The sequence below is a fragment of the Aulonocara stuartgranti genome (assembly GCF_965226115.1).
Source record: "Aulonocara stuartgranti genome assembly, chromosome: 3".
Classification (NCBI taxonomy): Eukaryota; Metazoa; Chordata; class Actinopteri; order Cichliformes; family Cichlidae; genus Aulonocara; species Aulonocara stuartgranti.
This window is the reverse complement of record NC_138941.1, coordinates 78477223-78488172: the sequence shown is the minus strand read 5'-3', so window position 1 is coordinate 78488172 and position 10950 is coordinate 78477223. Positions and strand designations below refer to the sequence as shown.

At 45.3% G+C, this 10950-nt stretch overlaps 1 protein-coding gene across 1 annotated transcript; it reads left to right on the top strand.

Annotated features, from left to right (window-relative positions):
• The first annotated feature begins 202 nt into the window (after nucleotides 1-202).
• LOC309703579 (uncharacterized protein) lies at nucleotides 203-9769 on the top strand. The gene is made up of 10 exons (XM_082528493.1): nucleotides 203-643; nucleotides 727-821; nucleotides 6259-6300; nucleotides 6438-6719; nucleotides 6794-7027; nucleotides 7123-7356; nucleotides 7685-7753; nucleotides 7910-7939; nucleotides 8023-8064; nucleotides 8939-9769. Exons 1-10 carry the CDS (start codon nucleotides 615-617, stop codon nucleotides 9163-9165), a joined length of 1284 nt encoding a protein of 427 aa, XP_082384619.1. The 5' UTR covers nucleotides 203-614; the 3' UTR covers nucleotides 9166-9769.
• Nucleotides 9770-10950: the final 1181 nt, after the last annotated feature.

Sequence of the window (10950 nt, the reverse complement as noted above, 5' to 3'; positions counted from 1 at the left end):
GCTCCTCACGTGTTAACCTCTTCGACATGTCAATGGCTGTGAACAAAGAGAAACTTGTAAATAACTCATGAAAGAATAAAGTTACGTTGAAACCAAGCACACCATTGTTGTTCTTGTGACATTACCAATAAGTTTGATGTGTCACATGGCCCTCTTCCTATTGAAAAACAAAAGTTGTATCCAAGATGGCCGACTTCTAAATGGTCACCATGGTCACCACCCATCTTGAGGAGTTTGCCCCCTCACATATACTAATGTGCCACAAACAGGACTTTAATATCACCAACCATTCCCATGTTATTACACTGTATCCATATAAATGGCCCACCGTGTAGAGTTGTGTGCCTTTGACATGCCTGAAGCTTACTTGTCATCCAGGGTTTACAGTTTGTCGCACACGCTTTTCCGTGGTGACAGTGTCCATGCAGTGTTTGATGTAACCCAGCACTGCGGTTGTGTGAGTCTCTAGGTCATCCTGTTCAGATACACTCTGTGCGCAAAACAGCCCTGCAGCTGAGCTTCCTCAGAAAAGGTGTTAATGGTTCTGATGGTGGGCTTTGTCCTTTTCCTGAGTGGTGTGTATGCTGGGACAATGATGAACTTTAGCTTGGTACATGATAACTACAGGCTGCGGCGCAGTAAAGTAAGCCCCGCCCTCACCAACCACACAGTGTGGCCACATGGAGCTCAGCCAGTGAAACACTTCATGTGTTAAACTTGTTAAAGGGGAAGTGATGAAGCTGAAGGCGTCTCTCTGCTCAGACTGATGTTCAGTCGTCATCCAGACACCATGAAGACTCCGTGTGTCTCTCTGCTCCTCGGTGAGTCAAACTCAGAGCTGCTGCTCATTTATTCATCAGCATTAAACTGAAGGGAACCTCTGCTACACACAGCCGGGAATGTGGAGGACTGTGATGCAGGACAGAGACACAGACACTAAATCCACACTGTGAAATCTCATCAGCTCCCAGAACTAAAAAACACTAATAAAACTTGTTGCCTCAAAAAAACTGAGTAAAGCTTAAGACGACTATATTAGGACAACTTATTCATTAAGTGTAGAGTTCTAAGAATAACTTGATGATTCTGACTGTGTAACACTGATTGTTCACCCACTGACAAACATGAAGTTCTGCTACATCAAAAAACAACTTGTAGTAACTTATATTAATATAACACTGTATGCAAATGTGAACTAAAGAGAATAATTAACAACACTTCTTGTAGGGGTGTTTAAATCAGCACAACTTTTATTTTGAAATGTAAAACAATATATCAGCCAACATCCTGGACACTGTTCTGCTGAACAACAACAGTTATGCTGTCATCACTGTTATAATGTTACAATGAAACAACGTCTCAGATTTAATTATTCTTATTATTAGTTTATTATTATTAGTTTAGGCTTTCCACAACTTTATTCTGGTGATCTGGAGAATAATTTGGCCACAAAACAAATGTCACTGTTCAAAAAGTTGCAGACTTCACTATATACAGTGCAGACAGTGTGGACCCTCTAAACTAAGTCTGTAGGATATGATCTTTGAATGAATGCAGACCAAACTGTCGTTGTATTTACTTACACAGCATGTCTTGTAGGATTAACTGGAGTCATCAGCAACAGCACAGAGCAGTCACATCTCAGGTCTAATAACAGAAGACAGGAAACTAAAGCATAAAGGAAACAGCAAGTAAAGCAGTTTGATGTAAAGTATGATTAAAGTTCAGCCTGATTAATATAAATGTGACAGCTACTAATATATTGTGGGAAGTAAACTAACCAAAATACTTCCCACTCAGCTGATGTCTTTCTGTCCAACAGCTGCTCTTCTAGACTTGTAAGAGTTTGATGTGATGTGAAAAGCTGCCACAAAGAATTAAAATAAATACAGAGGTTAAGAAGATGCAGTTCATATGTTATAAAAGTGGGTTGAAAACAAGCTCCGCCCCTAACAGCTGGGCTCTTATCTGGTATCTGCTCACGTTTCTATTTCAAACAATCAACAGAAAACTTCACTGAGAGATTTTATATAATGTTTTTAAAGCTGTGGCTTAATTTTTAAGTAACATGAGCCCAGAGGCAGCAGCAACGCTAGGCTAACACTAGCTAGCTAGCAAGTTCATAAACCTGGTGCTAAACTGAGAGAAGGCACAAAACCAGTTTGAATAAGAGTAAAGATTTACTCACTGAGTCAGTGTATCAGGTAAAGATCCACAGCAATGCCAACAATGATCTCTTGAGCTGAAGCTTCTCCAGCTTTGCTCAACATATTCCAGAAAAAAATGGCGACACCATGAACACGCGGACTGATCTGTGAGAGGAGGAGGACGGTGGTGACGTGGCATTTTCAAACCATATAGTCAAAACTTCCAGCTTACTGAGTTTTTCTAATTTAAGACAACTCAAATAAACTGATCAGCTCTTTGAATAAAAAGTACTGGTAACTTACGTAACCTGAGATCTAATAACAAGCTGATGAAAATTGAGTTCAGTCTACTTCAGTGGCGGCTGGCCCATAGGGGGCGCTCGGGCTCCGCCCCCCCAAATGTGGAGGAGTAAAAATATATATTTTTAAAAAATTCATCAATGATAGTTTTACTATGTGTGTGCCCATATACAGCCAGGCGTATTTTAACATTTTCACCAGCTGACTCATTAAAGTTCAACCAACAAACGGTGTTTTTCTTCTTCTGGGGCGCTCGTCAAAGCGCCCTTGATATGCAGCGAAATAGCCTATCATTAAATGGTTGCCAGGGGAAAATAATAAATATTTGACCTATCAGCGTCGCTGAATTAAATGGTTTGGGGGCGCTTAAAATTGCGCCCCTGCAGAAAACGCGCGAAGATTTGCTGTTCTAGAATTTTACCTCAGTCAGTAGCCTAAGTGAGCTATAAGGTCAGAGAGAGACGATGGCAGCGGTATTGTTAACGGTTGAGGCACAGCCTCCCCCAAATTCGGTTAGATCGCTTCTAACCTACCCTTTTGCCAGAAGGACAATGGCAGAAAAACTGCAAGTTAAAGAGTTGGGACCTGACAAGCCCGAAATTCAACTAACCCAGGCAACGAAGGAGAAGTCAAAAGCATACAACAGGACTTTTTGTCGGAGTTGGTTCCAGCGCAAGTCGTGGCTGACAGGCTGTGGAACAGCTAATGCACTTTTTTGTTTCCCGTGCATACTGTTCAAAAGTGACAAGTGTGATTTGACGTGGACACAATCTGGACAAACCGACTTGTTCATTTTAAATTTAAATTAAAATTGTGTTGTTTGATGTACTCATTAAATGGGTCATTTTAGTCGATATCATAAAAATTGCCCCCCCTGAGATTTTTTTCAGGAGCCGCCACTGGTCTACTTAATGTTTACCATCGTTTAATAACAGTTTACAAAAACCATGCCATCAGGTCATGAATTTAAATAAAAACTTTGGACTTTTATACACATTAATAATTCGCCAGTACACCAGAGTGACTACACGCTAATAATTATGGTTAAACAAGCAGGAAAAGCATTTTAAAATACTGATTTCAGTGGTCTAGGACACTGTGTACATGAAACGGTGTATAAAACACAACACTTGGTGATTAAACCATAAAATAGTTTCATTAAAAAGGAATAGAATAGAATAATCCTTTAATTGTCCCACAGGGGAAATTAGGGTTTAACAGCGGCAAGAAAGACACATATACAAACAAACAGTACACAAGACACAGGACAGAAACATACACAATTTTTACATATTTACATGAAGGACAATGGTTACCAAAAACTGAGTACCATACCATTATTAAATAAAATTAAATTAAATACAGATAAGAGACAAACCTTGGTTATAGTGTGAATCGGTTGATTAACTTATTGCAGTTACAGCGCAGATGTAAACATCTATGTTTGTTGGGAGCAGTTCTGATTGTACAGTCTGACAGCTGCAGGGAGGAAGGACCTGCGGAAACGCTCCTTCATGCATCGAGGATGCAGCAGTCTGTCACTGCAGCAGCTCTGCAGCAACATCTACATGCATGGGCTGGGAGACTCTGTCCGTCAGAGATGTTATTTTGGCCAGAGTCCTTCTGTCTCCCACCACCTGCACTGGGTCCAGGGTGCATCCCAGCACAGAGCTGGCCTTCCTGATGAGTTTACCCAACCTCTTCCTCTCAGCTGTCGATAAACTGCTGCTCCAACATACAACACTGTAAAAAATGACAGATGCCACCACAGAGTCATAGAAGGTCTTTAAAAGCGCTCCCTGGACTCCAAATGACCTCAGCCGCCTCAGCAGGTAGAGTCTGCTCTGACCCTTCCTGTAAAGAGCATCAGTGTTGTGGCTCCAGTCCAGTTTATTATTCAGGTGAACACCCAGGTACCTATAGGAGTCCACTATCTCAATGTCCACTCCCTGGATGTTCACCGGTGTCAGTGTGGTGGGTCTGCGTCTCCGGAAGTCCACCCCCAACTCCTTGGTTTTCCCGGCGTTGATCAGCAGGTGGTTCTGCTGACACCAGTCCACAGAGTCCACTGTCTGTACTCTGAGTCGTCCTCACCTGTGATGAGGCGACAATGGCAGAGTCGTCAGAGAACTTCTGTAGGTGGCAGCGTGGGCAGTTGATGGAGAGGTCTCAGTGTAGAGGGTGAAGAGGAACGGTGCCAGCACAGTTCCCTGTGGGGCCCCCGTACTGCAGACCAGCGTGTCAGAGACAGCCCTGTGTCCTCACATACTGTGGGCGTCCTGTGAGGTAGACCAGTATCCACTGGGACATGTGGTGGTCCACTCCCGATAGCTCCAGCTTGTCTCTCAGAAGTCGTGTTGAAAGCACTGGAGAAATCAAAGAACATGATCCTCACAGTGCTTCCAGGCTTCTCCAGGTGAGTCAGAGCTCGGTGCAGGAGGTAGATGATGGCGTCCTTTGACCAAATTCAGTGTGGTAGCCTGACTATGCCACTGTTATGTATGTGATTGGTCTTTAGAACCAATGTCACCGTTTCACAGACAAGACTACAGGCCTTCCTGGAGGTGATTTCCTTTAAGGGAAAATAGGAACATTCAGGTAAATACGTGAAAAAGTGCACACTCCTCAGGAAATAGCATGTCTGTATTACTGCTGCCTCATTTCACTCACCTTTAAAACCATGTGTCTTGGGAGTGATGGGGGTAGGTACAGGTCTGTGCGTGGGTGGATTTTCAGTGCTGACTCTTCCATCCACCTTAAAGAGCTCAGCACAGGCCACAGAGAGCACCCTGTTCTCAATATGATGCTAATCCTACTAACTACATGTGACTTCCTGCTGACTTCCACTCGACTGGAAACCAGTGAGAAAACAACCAAATATTTCCAAAGAAAAAACTTGAATGCTGATCATAAACCCTGGAGAACTGCTGCTCAAGAGCACTTCAACCTCCCTCCGTGATACTTTGACCTTGGCCTCCAGTCTCCTTCTCCATGGAGGCCACTGCTGCTAGTAGCATCTCACTGATCTCTCCTGCCGTGGTGTAGATGAGCTGGTTGCAGTAGGTGTGGTCCTGCATTCACATCATCTAGTAGATCTTCTGAGGGTACTTCATGTAGTCTTGGTAACTGTGTGTGTGTGTGTGCGTGTGTGTGTGTGTGTGTGTGTGTGTGTGTGTGTGTGTGTGTGTGTGTGTGTGTGTGTGTGTGTGTGTGTGTGTGTGTGTGTGCGTGTGTGTGTAATGATCATGTAAACCAGGTGTATTAAACTATAGTTTAAAGAGGTCGTGTCAGAGACGATGTCTTGAAGTCCAGAGGATCAAACATAAATACACAGATGTAGATGTAGATGCAACATAGCAGTAAACACACATGTAAGACTGTTCTTATGCATGATGCTCCATTTCAACATAACACAATGTGATGCATGTTCAAAGGGGGATAAATAAAAAGAGAAAGAACTTGAACTTCCCCTTTTCTGTTTCACACACTGACTGTGTCTCAGTTATACTGGTAACACATCTGAACCACAGTTTCCACTCTCCTGTGCTTTTGCACGTCTCTGCTCTGTGAGTAAACTGAGCTCTAGCTTGTGCTGCCAGGATTTTAACCCTGGCTGACTCTGAGCCTCACACACATGTGGAGGAGCTCACTGATGAGCTGGGAACCACATTTAGCTGTGATTATGTTGAGTGTGGAGAAAAGTGCTTTAGTGTGTGGAGCCAAACATGGTGACGATGCTCAGAGTCAAAGCTGAGAAACTCTGCCTGCTTGTGACCTCTGACCTTTACTGACCTCTGTCCTCCTGTTGCAGGTGTGTGTGTGCTGCTGCTGTCTGCACCGACTGTTTCTGAAGGTGAGTTGATGGAAGTGAAACAGTGAGACTCCAACAAGAACACAAATACACTTACTGTGTGCGTGCGTGCGTGCGTGCGTGTGTGTGTGTCTGTGTGTGTGTGTGTGTGTGTGTGTGTGTGTGTGTGTGTCCTCCAGTGTCTCTGTCTGTCAGTCCAAACCTTCAGCAGGTCTTCAGAGGATCTTCTTCACTGTATCTGAGTTGTGTTGATGATGGACAGACAGCTGATGGATGGACAGTGAAGAGGACCAGAGGAGGACCCACTGAGGACTGTGGAGCAGCTGTTTTGGGCTTTGGGAGGCTTCTTGGTTCCTACTGTGTTGTGGATCTTTCTGCTCCCAGTGAAACCTTCTGGTGTGAGGACTCCTCTGGACAGCAGAGTGACAACGTCTCCCTCAGTGTCCAATCAGACACTACAGGTGAGATGTTCCAGCTGTGTCTCTGTCTCTGTGTGACTCTGCTCTCATTAACTCTGTTTGTCTCTGATGGTCAGATAAAGATGTCATCCTGGAGATCCCTGCACTTCCTGTGAGGACAGGAAGTGATGTCATTCTGCGCTGCAGACAGAGGACTGGTGACATGGTCGCAGCTTATTTCTTCACCAAAGGAAGTCGCCATGGTCTTGAACGAGAGCACATCATCACTAACATCATGCAGGCTGATGAAGGTCTCTACTGTTCTACTGAACAGGGTAGAAAGTCTCCTCAGAGCTCTCTGAGGGTCAGAGGTCAGAACACTGACATCACTTCCTGTTTAAAAAATGATGTAACAATGTGACCTGATAATAAACTGACTGAACCATCTTCATCATCTCTCCTCCAGATCCTCCCAAAATCATCCATCCTCCCCCTCCTCACTGTCCTCCCCCTCCTCACTGTCCTTCTCCAAGAACCTCCTCAAACTTTGCTCCTCCTCTTACTTATCCTCCTCTCCCAGCATCCACCTGTCCTCCTCCTCCTCCCTCTCTCCTGGTCCCAGTTGTAGCAGGTGTGGTCTCCATGGTTCTCCTGGTTCTGGTTCTGGGTGGAGTCCTGTTCCTCTGCAGTAAACTAAAAGGTGATAAACCTGCACAGAAGTAAAAGTCTTGTTCCTTTATTGCTTAAAGCTGACGAGAGCAGCCGCGCTCCCGTCAACTCTTTTAAAACCTGCTGCAGGACGAGTTGGAACAATAATGTTTGTGCGTCTGAAAACAGAGGAGTTGTGTTTACACATCACACATTCAGCTGGTCCCAGGTTTCCTTCCACTCATGTGTCTGCAGGAACAACAAGTTCACAGCACTTCCTACTGTCTGACAAACACCATCACGCTGTCAGCACGAACCATCACATGAGTTCGATGTGCACCATTACTCCTCCTGTGCTGATGGTGCTCTGTGTGATGCAGGAGGTCGGGGAGCAGAGCTGTGGAGCTGTGGAGGTGACGGCTGTCTGAGACGGAGCGTCTGCCTCTGCTGTGAGTCTCCTTCATGTTCCTCCACATGTATTATCTGTGTTTCCACCACTGGAGGGCGCTGTGGGTTATTGATGTGTGGGAACAGCCAATCACTGCAGTCTGAATGCTTCTCTTTGGTCATGTGACCATTTGATCTCTGATCAGTGCGTTCTTCAGTTTCAGGCCTGTTTCTGCTGACTGCTGCAGGTGAGCTGATGTTCCTACACCTGTCTGTCCTCATCATGACCTCTGACCTTTGGTGACCTTTAGTGACCTCTGTCCTGTTGCAGGTGTGTGTGTGCTGCTGCTGTCTGCTCTGACCATTTCTACAGGTGAGTTGAAGGTAACGGGAACTCTGAGGTGATGTAGGTGCTCTGTGGTGGCTGCTCCATCATCATGTCTAACAATCCTCGGTCAGCCTCTTCTTCTTCTTCTCTCCTTTATCTGACTTAATGTTGACAGCTGATAAATAAAGCTTCAGCTCCTCTGTTCAGGTTTTCATGCTAACAGTAAGAGCTGCTGTTTTTAATGTTTCACTGCTGTTTGAACAACTTTTAAACGTTGTGACTTTTTGACACCACGTCATTCTGAACTTCTGAGAGACCTTTTTAGAGAAAACGATGTGTGTTATGGCACAAAGCTGGTCTGCTCCTTTGTTCAGGGTCTGACTGGGGTGTTGGTTCTGATTCTGAACACATTAAAAGGCTCCATCAGCTTCTGGAGTCACAGCCGCTCTTCTTTTTCTTGAGCCTGGACTTTTTGCAGCAGTTTGTTGGATCTTCAAGAGTCACAGGCTGCAAATTTGTCCATGATGATGAGTCATGTGTTTCTAGCAGCAGGGTCTGAAACTGCAGTATGAGGTTCTGAGACCAGCTACAAACATGAGAAACAAGCACAGAGGACTGCAGACGACAGGAAGTTATAAAACTAAATCAGACTCAGGGTTAGCTAACACGTCTAAGGAGGCTGGAAGGAAACTTCTTGTCTGCAGGAGGACACTTCCACCTCCTGAGGGTGGAAGAAAAAAGGAGACTTCTGAAAGTTTGGTGAAGACGGTTCAGCTCAGATCCTCCAACATGACTGAGCATCACTCAACATCCTCAGAGCACAGACGACTTAAAATCAGACAAAACAGGCTACCCTGACCTCCTCTGTGTCCTCCTCCTGACTCCCCTCTCTATCCTCCTTTGTGTCCTCCTCTTTCAGCTCCTCCTCCTCCCTGTGAGTCTGTGCTGAGACTCGTCTGCCATCTAGTGGTCTTCTGTCCGTACTGCATCTCCACTGGTCTGCTGCTGTCCATGTGCTGCAGCAGGAAGACACCGAACAAACCAGCCGTCTCCATGGAGATGAGCCAGTGTGATGGAGGAGGTCAGGGACTGGCTGAAGATGGTGATGATGTCACTGCTGATGTCACCACTGAGCATGCCTTCTGAGCTGCAGACTGACAGCATCTGCAGTATTTCTGTATCTTGGTTCCTCTTTTGCTGTATTGGAGAAAAGTTCTAGTGTTTGCTGTCAGTATGGATTAGTTAGGTTTGAGTTTATCGCTTCATCCCTGTTTCCTGTGTAAGTCTGTCCTCTGTGCATGTCTCTTAAGTCATGTGTCCTCTGTCTGTATTGTGCCTCCTGTACATTCTCCCAGTGCATCATGTGCGTCTCCTCCCGTTGTCTTCCAAGTTCGTCTAGTTCTTCCCTCCCGTCTCCTGTGTCATATTGTGTGAATTAGTGTTTCCTGTTTTACTTTGACAGTGCCACGTCCTGTGTTCAGTGTGTATAGCTTTGCTTCCTGTGTGTCGTCAGGTCCACTCTCCCTAATGACCCTTGTGTGCTTATGTTGTGTCTGTTTTCCTCTGTCAGGTTGCCTGTTTCCTGTGTCTCTCACGTCATGGTCTAGTTCATCCTGGTCTCATGTTCCAGTTTTCCTTGTTTTTTGCTTTATTTTCCCCAGTTTAGTCAGTGAGTCCAGTCCTGGTTTCACATTTTATGTATGTCAACATTTCCAGCCTTAATAAATGACTCTCCTTCCGTTCAACCTCACTCTCGCCTCAGTTGTCTACATTTGGCTCCTCCTCTTCTCTCCACATGATGTGTTGTTGCCGATTGTGACGCCGTGGAGCTCTGATGTGTAAGTCAGTAAGTTTACCTCAGCATACGAGGTGAAAAACTAACTTCATCGTCTTTAAATTTGTTACTGAGGTCTGGACGATGAACACAGCCCTGTAAACCCTCCCACTGATACTACACTGATACATATTACCCAAATGGTCACTGCTAAATAAACACACTGTGTGTTGAACCAAAATCATACATGTTTCCACGTAAAAATGTCCTGATGCACGCTCAGTGATCCAGGTAAGGAGATCCCTAAAGGTTGACCGTAGATCTGACCTGTGTGACCTCTGAGGCTCCATCACTGAGTGTATTCAGCAGATACAGATACAAACACTTCCTCTGTTCATGTCAGTGTGCAGTGCTGTTTACACAGCATCCACCTGACTGCTGAGACTGGGAGGAGTCACAGATCCTGGGTGGGCTGGGTCAGGAAAACTACCAGATTAAACCTGTGGATCCAGCTGCTGTGGATCCAGCTGCTGTGGATCCAGCTGCTGTGGACCCAGCTGCTGTGGACCCAGCTGCTGTGGATCCAGCTGCTGTGGAGCTCTCAGTGGAATATCCTGAGCAATAACTTCAGATTTAATTGAGGTTAACTGCGTTTGTGCTTGCTGCTTCTTCGTACGAGGGTCAGAGTTCACAGGTCAGATGCATCACTCAGATCCAGGTTTGTCCAGAGACAACGACGGCTGCAGGACCTGAGCCAGAGAGCAGCAGGACTGACTCCACCCAACTGTGCTGGACGCTGAAATATGTAAATAACTACTGAGCATATTTAACTCACACTAGAAGAGAGAAAACGTCGACTGTTAAAACTGAGAAAATGAACCACGTTAATAAAATGAGCTCCTTTTTAATTGGCTGACATAGAAAGAGCATGTTAGAGAGGCAGGCAGACAGACATGTTCCTCACTGTGAACATCTCATCATCTACAGAACAGGATCTCATCAGGAGACTCAGGGTTCAGTTAACCTTTGACCTTCAGCAGAGCTGCTTTGACCTTTGACCTCCAGATGAGACCACAATGGAGGAACAGCGTTGTCTCCTCAACAGAGGATCGGTTTGATCAGACACTGCTGGGACTGAGGAGTCTTTCTAATTCGTC

Coding starts and splice junctions, on each gene's coding strand:
- LOC309703579 (XM_082528493.1), top strand. CDS start 615: ATGATAACTACAGGCTGCGGCGCAGTAAA. Junction 6,720..6,793: donor TGTCCAATCAGACACTACAG/GTGAGATGTTCC, acceptor TCTGATGGTCAG/ATAAAGATGTCATCCTGGAG. Junction 8,065..8,938: donor TGCTCTGACCATTTCTACAG/GTGAGTTGAAGG, acceptor CTCCTCTTTCAG/CTCCTCCTCCTCCCTGTGAG.